Source organism: Hylobates moloch, unplaced genomic scaffold (genome assembly GCF_009828535.3).
Source record: "Hylobates moloch isolate HMO894 unplaced genomic scaffold, HMol_V3 SCAFFOLD_2, whole genome shotgun sequence".
Classification (NCBI taxonomy): Eukaryota; Metazoa; Chordata; class Mammalia; order Primates; family Hylobatidae; genus Hylobates; species Hylobates moloch.
In genome coordinates, this window is record NW_026652277.1 from 153,158,644 (window position 1) to 153,171,889 (window position 13,246).

At 34.9% G+C, this 13,246-nt stretch overlaps 1 protein-coding gene across 12 annotated transcripts in view; it reads right to left on the reverse strand.

Moving 5' to 3' along the window:
* Positions 1-13,246, reverse strand: part of AHI1 (Abelson helper integration site 1) — a 220,199-nt gene that overhangs the window by 107,639 nt on the left and 99,314 nt on the right. For all 12 annotated transcript variants that reach the window (XR_009212506.1, XM_032159628.2, XM_032159584.2 and 9 more), the window contains one exon: positions 7,759-7,879. Coding sequence is in view for 11 of the 12 variants with exons in the window: in XM_032159628.2 (XP_032015519.1) it covers positions 7,759-7,879 (121 nt within the window). In the remaining variant the exon portion in view is untranslated. The remainder of the gene's footprint in view (positions 1-7,758; positions 7,880-13,246) is intronic.

The following is a 13,246-nucleotide window of genomic DNA, read 5'->3' on the forward strand; positions in this document are numbered from 1 at the left end:
TTTCAGCCTCTTGAGCAGCTGGGACTATGGGCACATGCCATTACACCTGGCTAACTATTTTGTATTTTTTGTAGCTAGAGCTTTGTCATGTTGCCCAAGTTGGTCTCAAACTCCTGCGCTCAAATGAACTTCCACCTCAGCCTCCCAGAAGTGCTGGGATTACCGGCATGAGACACAGCACCTGGCTGAAAAGCATTTTCTTAAGAGAGGAAAAACTACAGGTTGCAAAATGGAATTATATGAAGTACCTCAAGACTTTTTGATGCCTCTGGGGATTATGTTCTTAGAGATGGTCAAATTCTAAGAGAAACACAGGCTAGCAAATGGAGTTCTGTTGTTGCTTTTGTTCTATTTTAATGTCTGTGGAATAAAGGATTGTCCCCCAACCGAACCTATGCCCTATAGATTTTGGCCAGATTACACAGATGAGAGAGTACTTTGATTTTAATCATCTTAAAATCTCAATGTTCTCTCATTACATGCCAAAGATGGGTTAAGGGTGGTACTCGTGTAGAAAGCTAAAGTTTGGAAAGTTAAGTGTTCTAGTGGATTATTCAAGTTTAAGATGCCTGACAACTTTCTTCTTGAACTTACTTCATCTTAATGTCTTTTTTGGCATGCTTCTAAAAATGCTATATCCATTATTTGTCTCTTTGACATGTTCCTTTTCCTATAATCAACACTTAAATTTTATTAAGTTATATCTTAAAATAAGGTATCTTCCACTCTTTTGGCAACAGAACAAATTGCATAATTTCAAACCAAAAAACAAAATCAAAAAAGCCTCCCATAACCTTATACCGTTTATTCTCCCAATATTTTATGAGTTTCAAAGTATTAAATGTATTGTGTTGATTCTGACAATTCTATGAAGTAGGAAACGTGGGGACATTTATCCGAAGAGAGAAAGTGAACTACCTAACAAAACAGTTAGCAAGTGGCGGGATCCCAGGTCAGGCTCAGTTCTTCTGGCTGGCTGACCCTGAGTCTAGTGCTTTTTCCACCATAATATACATGTGTTGAATTCAGCAAAGTGACTGTTTGGAAAACAAATTCTTGTCGTTAAAAACTGCATAATAAAAACATTTTTGATTCTTTTTAGTACCAAAAAAGACATTTAAGGGCATTTGACTATAGAAATCAGTTAATTTTGTAGATTACCTATTAATCTACAACAGTGAATTAATGCCTTTCACCTATTATACCACCTGAAACACTGGAATTTTGAAAGTTTGAAACCAGAATTAAATCAAACATTCTTTTTCAATTAACAGTTTAAAGTTCATGAAGTAATACTAACAGAAAGCTCTGCCAATTCTGATGAGATGAGAAAGTCTTTGAAGCTCATTTTACCTTCCTTAAAATGGAAACCCCCTTTTACCATCAGCTGTGTTTATTGAGAGTCATTCTAATTATGAATTTTTGTCAAAATGTTTTTTCTTTGAAATACAAGAATCATCATGCTTCCAGTTTAGATGTAATCTACCTTCTACAATGGCTTATACAAGAATATCACAGAATCTCTGGTGAAATCATGATCCAGGATTCATTTCACATTTCAGTTGTCTAAAAAGTTTTACATTTCTCTATAAAAAATTAAAACTTCAATATACTAAAATCTTAAAAACAATAAAAAATTTAACTGGAACAATAACTCAATTTTAAGAGCTGGTCAAAGGAATGTAAGTATATACTTTCAAAGACACACAAAATGAATGAAAAAATGCAGTTCTTCGACCAGATGCGGTGGCTCATGCCTGTAATCCCCGCACTTTGGGAGGTCAAGGTGAGCGGATCACGAGGTCAGGATATCGAGACCATCCTGGCTAACATGGTGAAACCCTGTCTCTACTAAAAAACAAAAAATTAGTCAGGTGTGGTGGCAGGCGCCTGTAGTCCCAGCTACTCAGGAGGCTGAGGCAGGAGAATGGAGTGAACCCGGGAGGCGGAGCTTGCAGTGAGCTGAGATCGTGCCACTGCATCAGCCTGGGTGACAGAGCGAGACTCTGTCTCAAAAAAAAAAAAAAACAGTTCTTCAAATATTATTCAACATGTAGAAGCACAAGAGTTAGCTTGACAGATCTCTTAACCAATACCACAGTCACTGAATAATTTTATGATCTTGTTTAAATCAAATATTTTCACTGTGAAGGAAAATAGGATATGGCAAAACATTAGATTAAATGGTTGGTTATCAAGTTTAACATAGTTTTACAAGGTCTAACAGAGAACACAAATAAAATTTGGAGAAGGCAGAAGCTACTGATAGTTTTAAAAAATCATGTCATCCCTATCACCACACTGCAAGTTTACAGTTAATAAAGATAATATGAAGAGTGCATGAATAAAGTCATATTAATAAAATGATTCATTTTCTTTTGTTTGACTCAACTTATCGATTTAATATGAATTAAATTTAATTTAGAGCAATGCTGTGAAAATATATTCAAAGTCCATAAAAATGAAATATGCTGTCCTCCAAATATAAACATGCAAAGATGATACAACTACCCCATTGCCAGTAGTAACACTTCCTGCTAATTTCTCTCCCCTACCTACCCATAACAGTGATTGATTTTTATTACTGAATAATCCACATTTTGTTTTACAGCAAGCTTGTCCAACCCATGGGCCGCACGATGACTTTGAATGTGGCCCAACATAAATTCATAAACTTTCTTTAAATATTATGAGTTTTTTTTGCGTTTATTTTTATTTTTATTTTTTTAAAACTCATCAGCAATCGTTAGTATTAGCCTATCTTATGTGCGGCCCAAGACAAGTCTTCTTCCAATGTGGCCCTGGGAAGCCAAAAGATTGGACATCCCTGTTCTATAGTAGGGACTCTTGAGATGGTTGAGTGTGATCTTGATTCAGATAAAATAACATAGAATAAAACTTCTCTGTACAGAGCCTGTTGATTTGACTGGAGACTACATACCATAATTACTGGAAATTAAGCCTTAAAAAAGTCTAACAACTGACAAACAGAATTATATTTAAAGGTCAAAGAAAGATGTAAGTTCATTAATCCTCAGGAAATAGGATGTCCTCCTTGACACCTCAGTCTCAAAAACCACACCTTTTCCAAAGAGTTACACTGTTTATATTATTACTTTGCAATATATCTCAGAACTCTAAAGCTAGTAAAAAAAAGAAGGTAATACTCATAGCCAGACGGCCCACTTAGCAATGTGGCAGGACAACAAATGAAGGAGTGGCTCTAGACACAGTCTCCCTGAGGGCTGTAAGCAGGGAGCCCACTTCATCTCCCTAAACATGTACTGTCGTCTAGGAATAGGCAGTTTGGTATGGTGAGGATGAGAAGTACTGAGCTAGACATGACGGCCACTAGCTACGTGAATTCTAACATGTCGGCCTCTCTGATTCTCGGTTTCACTGCACAGAAATTGAGTATCAAAGTTTTAAGGTCCCAGAAGCTCTAAAATGATTTCACTCCCTATGATTTTCATGTTTCTCTTTACAGAGAGTTTTGCTGAGGATCAAATAAGGATATATATGAAAGCACTTTATAAATTTTCATACAAATGCAAGTTGCTGTTATTGTTTTATAGATTTTCTTCATTACACTAGAAAAGTATGGAAACAGTTTTGAGATACAATATAAGATGTTTACTACATGGTGACGCATTTAGATGGGCTATGCCCTAAAATTTAACAAAAAATGTTAAAATTATAATTTTTTTCCTATAAAAATTACTCAGGGAAGATGCTATAGTTTTAATTTTTATAGGATTATCTGATTTGTTAAGAACTTAGACTAACAGCTTAATGAACAGTTCCTAAAATAAGCATCTCATAGGAGCTGTATCCAACTTTTTCGGATACAAGTAACCTATTCCTCATATAGATGCCAGCTGTATTCAAAGGAAAAAATACATTTTAGAATATCCCTTTAATATTCATTCCTTGGATAATTCTTTTACCTAGAGCAGCAGTACCCAACCTTTTTGGCACCAGGGACCAGGTTCATGGAAGACAATTTTTCCATGGACTGGGGGGCAGGGGATGAGGAAAGGTGAATGGTTTTGGGATGAAACTATTCCACCTCAGATCAGGCATTAGATTCTCATAGGAGCTCACAACCTAGATCCCTACATGCACCGTTCACAGTAGAATCTAATGATGTCGCTGATCTGAAAGGAGGCGGAGTTCATGCAGTAATGCTCCCAGCTCCACCACTCACCTCCTGCTGTGCACCTGGGGGTGTGGGTTGGGGGTCAGGACCCCGATCTAGAGAATAAAATGTGAATTCCTCAGTGCAGTATGATTTGACCCAATCTACCTCTGCAAACTTAGTTCACCTTAAACACATTCATCTCACCTTTTCCACTTAAACCAAGACTCAAACCACTCCCTAGCCATACCAAGCTCTCTTCTAAGTATTGTTAAAAAAAAAAAATTATTCAATGATACTTGTTAAAGCACAGTAAGAAAGACTTTATTCAGGGCTACTGCAGTAGGTACAGGGACTACTGCAATGGGATTTTGTAGTTGGTGAGAAAGATTGGCTGAACTCCAAATACAGCATGGCAAATGGGAAAGAGGGAAGTCTAGGGAAAAGGAGTAATCATGAATGGCTCCTACTTATCTCTAAACAACTGGGTGAATGGTGCTGTGGAGTACTGGGATTAGGAAAACTTGGTAGTAGGGGAAATGGAGGTGGAGGGAAGGGTGTCTGGGGCAAAAAAACCAAGAGTTCCATTGGAACACATCAAGTTTGAGAATATTTTAGCTCTCCTATCCCTCTTTATTCTGGTGACACTTTGTTTACACTGTGATTTCAGAATTTGTCACATTCTGACTTAATTTGGTGCATACTTATTTGTCTCCCTAGCCAGACTAGAGGTTCCTGAAGGCAGAGACTGTAACATTTACTCCACATGCTAAACAGAGGGCCTTAAACAAAGTGGTCACTTAAAATGATTTTAGAATGAATAAATGAAGTATTCTAGAAATTGTGAGGAATACAAATCAAAGAAGAGAGAAATGCTTACTTTTCTAGTAGTCTCCGTTACCTAGAACTCACCTTGAATAAGATCAATAAAAGTTACAACAGAACATAAACCCACTTCAGAGTCTAGCACTCTAGCATGTAAACCCACTTACATATATATAAAATCAACGCCTACTCTTAAGTCTCCTAGCATGAGTGCTAATGGGCTCATACTTACTAGCTCTGTGTAAATAGCTTTCTTTTATACTGTCCAAAGGCAAATATCGACAGATGTGACTTGTATATTTCAGATAGGTTTTCAGTGAGATTTTTATTTTTAAACATTCTATTTACATGATTTGTTTTTGTAGTCATGTATTTCAGATTCTAATAGATTATTTGTACAATCAACACTTAATTATTTATCCACTTTACAAACTGATTTGAACACTGAATAGAATCACAGAATTTTTAAAGCGAAACTCACCAAAGCCAGAGCCCTCATTTATTTGGAGGGATGAGAAAACTCTGGCCTGAAGAAACTGCTCAAGATTCCACATTTAGAAAGAGTTAGGTCTGAAAACTAGCTCACCTGGTTCCTAAGGCAGGATTTTTTTCCATAAACACTGGCTTCTTAATAAAAGAGATTAATCTGGCCATTTTGAGATAGACCACATATTATGCTTTTGCAATTTTTCTGTTCAGTGATATCTCAATGACATTTCTAAGAAAGATACGCCTTAACATGAGGTTAGGCATATTAGTAACCAAATGGCTTAATGGTCATGCTTCTGAGGTAGTATGTGCAGGGATATAAATATACCTCTCATGGTCTACATGGCCATGGAAACTGAAGCGAAATGGAGCCAATCCTATATATAACTGTGAAGTCTGAAAGGCTTGCCTTTATCATATCCCTCTTTCCCTTTAATTTGTCTCAGTGGTAATCCTTCTTCCCATTTCAAAAGCCTTCCTACCTATTCCCTCTGCTCTTTCCCTTTACAAAAATTGAAAAAAAAAATTTGTATCTATATCTATACCTTGTTGGCAGACAGACATAAGATACTGCTTAAATGAATTTTAAACAATATATTAACTCAACCAGATATTTACCTTCTAAGCTCTTAATCCTGAATTGTGGAATGAAAAGTTTGTTCCCAGTTAGTAGGGATAGAGTGGCGGAGAGAGGTTCCCTCCCTACTAGTTATAAAAATGACAAGGTCTGAAGCCAAGCCAAGTATCTATTTAGGGTGAAAAGAATAATCTAAAGAGGTAGTATGATGCAGCTCCACTGGAAATAACAATGGCCAACACTATTACTTTAGTTTCTGGCAGATATCTGGAACACTAGAAATTAAACATTTCTAAGGTTTGAGATAATTGTTATTAATTATTATAGTAACTTGAAATTAGATTTCAAAGTAGTTCAAAGTTGGCTTACACATATTCATCATGTTTACAATATAAATATGTTATATTCATATAGCACCTTATGCTTACAGTGTTTTCCTATATGCAACCTCATTTAAACTTCAATAATATATAATGTAAGTATCATTTTCAGTTTTCAAATGAAGAGCCTAAGGTTTGCAGGTAATAAGGGCTATAAAACGCCCAGCCAGGGTTGAGCATAAGAGTTGTGAATCCAAGTATTTTCTCACTATAACATGTAACCTATACAGCAATATTAAAATAACTTGTATATGTAAGTTCCAAATACTTTCAAGGTAAAAAAGTGGTATACATTGTCCTCAAATTTCTAAGTAAATTATGTTGATGTTCTCATACTTAAATTTTCTTTTTCATATAATTTTTGTAAAAGATAATTGTTTTGTTATTTTCAGCTTTCTTACCTTTCTAAAAGAATTCAGCAATAGAAAAAATACTATCAAAAACATATAGCTAATGAACAGAAAAAGTCATCTTTCATTACCACAAACAAACATTTCTCACTTAGATGTTTTTCCTTTGATATCCTTTAAAAACCTTATTGAAACTCATTTAAAACATTAGCCAAGGCCGGGCGCGGTGGCTCACTCTTGTAATCCCAGCACTTTGGGAGGCCGAGGCGGGCGGATCACGAGGTCAGGAGATCGAGGCCACGGTGAAACCCCGTCTCTACTAAAAATACAAAAATATTAGCCGGGCGTGGTGGTGGGCGCCTGTAGTCCCAGCAACTCGGAGAGGCTGAGGCAGGAGAATGGCGTGAACCCAGGAGGCGGAGCTTGCAGTGAGCCAAGATTGCGCCACTGCACTCCAGCCTGGGCGACAGAGTGAGACTCCGTCTCAAAAGGAAAAAAAAAAATTAGCCAAAACAACTGTATAGTTCACCTCAGTGATTCAGTATAGTTTTGTAACAAGCTTTTTTGCGTATTTTGTTAATTTGCCCTTTAATGGGATGTGATATCACTACAGGTTACATCCTATTTCTGCCAAAATGTATTTTACCTTGGCTTTCCTTGAAATGAATTATAACACGGGATTATCCATCTATGATGGGTTCTTTATCTAATTGGGAAACTGAATCAGATTTAACATCATACAGGTTTAAAACTCACGTGTTTTGCTAGTTTTAAATTATTATCTGTTAATAGAACATAGGTTCAGTGTATCTACTGTTACCAAATCCAATTTTGAAATAACCTTGGTGATTTTAAGGACAAAAGAGATGCTAGAATATAATTTGTCAAGTGTGAAAACCGACCACTATGAGCTTTATTTCTAAAGAAATAAGTGATATTCATCAACAAAACGAGCATCTGAACATTTAAAAGAATTGTCAAAGTAAGAAAGGGGCTCACCGGTCTGAGTGAAACCAAACTGATGTAGAATCTCTTGAGCGGTCAGCACGTTTGACTGCTTTAACTTAGACTGTTGTGAGGAGACTGCTGGTGGTGAAGTAAATGAGAGATTTTTGTTGACCTGTATTAGGAAAACAAATCAGAAACTACAGTGTAATTTCCTGGATTACTGATGCAAAAACTGGATGAGAAATATTTGCTTATTATACAAACCAGGACACATGATAGGTCAAAAGGAGTGGTAATGATGTATATGGTCAGTTTGTAAAGTTTACAAAAGAGAATCATTTTCATCAAGGAAAAAATATAATAGTAATTAGAACATAGCTACATGAAAATAAATCAGCCTTACTAAGTTTACCATGGACTTGACATTATTAATAACTTAGAGTGGTCTTAAGTTATGCAAAGAAATGCAAGAAATAAAAATGACTCTTGACTGGTTCAATTAAGGAAGAGTAAAAATGTTTCATATTCACATTTCCCTAGCATTTTAGTGAAATAGCAAGTACTTCCTTTTCAGAGATACACAGAAAACACCTGTACTACTCATGTTTATATACACCATGGTGACACAGATAACACAGCTGTAACCTAACTTGCCATGTGAAATAGTTTCCATTGCATCAAAACACCTTACTCTTAGGATACTATTTAAAAATATCATTAAAATAACAAGGACAATTTCTGTAAGTAAATACAATGCTCTATAACATACAAAACCTAGTATGATTATCTGAGTGCACACTAGCCTCACAGAAATGAAATGCATAATAAACACAACATTTTAACTATAGCTCTTGTAGGAAAATAAATAGTTCACTGAAAAAGCTTGAAATGTTTATAGGCAAATTCATCTTGTAAATCAGGATTCGTTTCAGAAAAAAATTGTATCTTTTTTTCATTATTAACAAATCAATCATTTAATCTTTTTCATTACTTTCAAAAACCACAATAAAATGTGATCTATTTTGGAGAAACTGACAGTCTGATTTCTAATTCACTTCAAAAAGGTAATCTGTAAATTAACAAAATGATAATTTATGGCATATAAATATTACTATATTAAAATAGCCCCTTTCCCATTTTTTTGTTTAAATAATGAAAATCATACAGAGGACTTCTACTGTGCAAGTATTTAAAATTTTCCTTTTGATGTTCTGTATGAGACAATACCGGGCTCTCGTTACATGCCCTTTATCTGATTCATTATTTACATGTTTGTAAATTTTTTTTCTATTTTTGCTTTTAAACAGCGATAATAAACAGTATATCTTAGTTTAGGTTTTTCTCTTAGAGCAAAGAGTTAGCAAATTCAGTGAAAAAGTCAATTAAGACCATATGTTAATATAGTTCTAAAGTAACTAAACTATTATGTCATCTCATTAAAAAATAAAAGTATTTTCCAAAGTAGTTGGAGGGGTCAAATACCACATCAGTCCTAAAATATCACCCAGCTTTAAAAATTCTATCAAAATCCATTAAATACAGATCAAAATTGACCAGTTATAGTGATACAATACCTAAAACAACAAACTCATTTAGTATCTTTGAGCTTCCCTTTCCATCTTTAAATGGAGATAAGAAAAATAATATCTATACTTCAATGGGAATGTGCCAAGAAAGCAACAATGATGAACTGGTATCATAAAGTGCTATTCGTATGTTAACCATAAAGCACTAATGAACATTAAATAAGAAATAGATTAAATAGAATATATTGGCAAGAGCAAACGATAAAGTAGTATACAAATAAGATGTTATATTAGTTATTATTAACATCACTAGAAGAAAGGGTAATTAGGTATTTATGATGTAGTATGATGATATAGCCAATTTTTCAGAGTTCTGTGCTTTCAAATGGAAAAGAACATATTTATCACTTAACTATTTAATTCACTTCTTTTTGGAATCATTTCTCACTTTTACTTCCTGAAAATTTTTATCTTAAAATCAAGTAATGCATTTAAAAATCTGGTGCAAACAGGTGTATGCTGGAGAAATGAAGATATATCTATATACACACACATCTTTGCACACACATACACACACCTACATATATCCACATCTATATAGATATCTATATAGATACACACAATAGCCATTTATAGCCTTCTTCTTCAGAAATTTGTGTTAAAAACAAAAAATACCAGGAAAGTTAAAATATGATACTTAAATGCCTCTGTTCAAACAGAAAGACTTGCCATTCTTTTAAAACAAAATGTTTTTTCTTTTTTTTTGAAAAACCTAAAATCTATAATTATATGTTCTTCCTAAACATTTTTATAATTCTGATCTTTCTTGACATATTTTTTTACAGACTATTCAAATGTCCATAAAGCGATGAGAGTAGCAACGTAACAGAGCAGACAATTTCTAAAATTTGGGGTAACTCTTAATTATTATTGTTATTATTAGCGATTTGTTTTGAAATTAGAACTCAAATCATTTTCAAAGCTAGCTCATACATATTTATTATTCCATTTAGAGGAAGAAAAATAATAGTAACCATTAAATAGAGTGAAGCAATATCTATTTTTGAAATATGTGCTGTGGAAAAGAATTGCTTAATAATTTTACAACAACAGAAAGGTTGGTTAAGATAGTCTACCCTACACCAATCTACCCTCTTTTCACAACACCCTTTTCTGTTTGCTTCATGCAAAAACCACAGTCTGCCAAAGTCAGTTTAATACCTCCATATTGGAGAAAACTAAAAGCATAAAAATTCAATGAAATTCACAATAAAGAAAAAAAATCATCTGGAACTTCTGCCAAGTTAATCATAAAACTGTTTTGCCTACTCTTTCAGGGTATAAGCAGACAAGCAAAATATGCAAATTACTAATTCTCTAGATGGGCGTTAATTTTCCTGTTAAAAAACTTGCTGCTCTGAACATAAAATTGAATGCACAATATCAAGCAAGCTGACAGTTTCTCTTTTAGTGATTAGTTAAAATTTAAAACCATGGAACATAGTACTCATTTCTATGTATACTTACAAGTCTACCCTTTTAGCTAATTTTAGATAACATGCTACATTCACCTGAAGAATTGTTTATGAAGTTTCAAGTTGTGATGATATCTCAAGTTGGTTTTAAATTATAACCAAAAGAATGTTAATGCTGTCTGTATACTTAAAAGTTCACAAATTCATCTCTCTTTGCCAGACAGCTGTCATATTTTTCCACTAATCTGAACAATAATGCAGATAATATTTTAATCTGATGGCAGTTCTGGTGGCATCAGAAAAAAGAAAACAATAATACCCAGGAAGTTTTTTTTTTTTTGCAAATCATGTATCTGTTGTAAAAATTAAAATACCAGTATTAAAGAAAAAGTTAAACAGAAAACTTGAGCCAAAGTGAGGTTCAAGATATTTGAAGTCAGGTATCTTTTACATTCTCATAATATAAACTTTAAGAGTAGCTTAAGCTCTTGTGATTTCTAGCTTAGTAAAGTCTAAGCAATGAGTAGCCTACGGTATTATAAAGGGCAATTCAAATATGACCTCTCAGTCCTCAGATGTTTTCTTTACAAGCCAGGACAGAGAAGTGAGGGATTTGGAAGAAAATGCTGTAACTATTAAAGAAAAATTTCTACAGCAATAAGATACCAGAAAAATCTTACCCCCAAACCAGTTCATTACTACTACATTAGCTAAAACCAGTATTCAAATTTGAATCAGTCACTATCAAGTGTTTCGGTTATATTTAATCATGATTCTGGAACCTCTGATAGGTACCAAGGACTGATGGTTCATAGATTACTGATATGACACCTTCATGTCAATTTCAAAATTAAGATCTAGTCCTGGCTCAAACCAATTATCCAGCAATATTCCTTAGGGTAAAGCAATTTACCTCAATGCATCTTGGTTTTCTCAAAACCTTTACCTCCTTTTCTCTCTTAGTTCACTGCCTTGCTTCACAGAGAAAATTTGGTCTTGAACCCCTGAACTTCTCATTTCCAAACTTATGAAAGAATGGACCTCTCGCACCTATCCTTATGTCTTTACTTCTAGGGTTGGAGGAAGAGGAGCATTCTGTTCAAGATTCATCCCTCAGTCCCCTTAGGGTTATCCTTAAAGCTCTTCCAAATTCTACTTTCAGGCCAGGCCCAACAACTAATGCCTATAATCCCAGCAATTTGGGAGGCTGAGGCAAGAGGATCACTTGAGTCCAAGAGTTCAAGACCAGCCTGGGCAACACAGTGAGACCTCATCTCTACAAAAAAATAAAAAATTAGCTGGGAGTGGCAGTGCACACCTGTGGTCTCAGCTATCCAGGAGGCTGAGGCAGGAGAACTGCTTAAGCCCAGAAGGTGGAGGCTGCATTGAGCTGTGATGACGCTACTGCACTCAGCTTGGGTGACAGGGAAGACCCCGCTTCAAAACAAAAAACAAATTCTACTTTCAAATTCCTACTGGCTATTTCCCCGCAGGCTAGAAGCACAGACCCTTCTATTTTAGTACAAAAACAAAGAGTAAACAAACCAACTAAAACTCTCCCTCTGATTCCATTACTTCCTTAAGCTTTATTAAAAGCTAAACTCCTTGAAAAACAGCACACAACTGCAATCCATATATCTGAATCCTTCAGTCTTCAACTGGGTACAACAAAGCTTGTCTCCATGATAAAACTAAATTGGACTTATGGTAACCCTGGACTTCAAATGATCAAATTCAGCAGATTCACTTAGGCCTGTATCCTTCTATCTTTCTTTCTGGGGAGCCATCTTCTCTTGGTTATCCTGCTGTGTCCAGCCATTCCTCATCAGTGCTATTTGTTAGATCCACTGAGCTCCTCTTCTTCCTTCACATCACATAATTACACTGGGCAGAAACATTTGTTTTCATCAATTCATCTGCCTTCTAATGTTGATGTTTCTTAAATCTAAAACACATCTCCTGATCATTAAGTTCAGAACTAAACTAACCTTTACCCCACTGTTTACTGTCTTAGGGAAAGCCATCATTCTCCACTTACTTGCCAAGGCCAGAAAGCTGGGACTCATACTAGATTGCTCACCACGCTCCACATATAGATTACTATAGTTTGTACTACTCCTCCAGTTAAGCCAGTCTTCCAAATAGTGCCCAAATAATAAATCTCTTTAAAAAAACTTTTCTTTTAGGTCTGGGGGTGCATGTGAAGCTTGCACAGGTAAACTCGTGTCACAGGGACTTGTATGGATTATTACATCACGCAGGTATTAAGTCCAGTCCCCAATAGTTATCTTTTCTGCTCCTCTCTCTCCTCCCACCCTTCGCCCTCAAGTAAACCTCAGTGTCTGTTGTTTCCTTTTTGTGTTCGTAAGTTCTCATCTTATTTTGCAGTTATCCAGTTTTGGAATGCCATGAAAAAATAATTATGTTTAAAAAAATTTTTTTTAAAAACCTTTGCAAATAATTGAAAAACACTATTCTACTCAAATCTCAAAAATATCCAAATATACGTTTTAAACAGAAAAATTAAAAAAATATTTT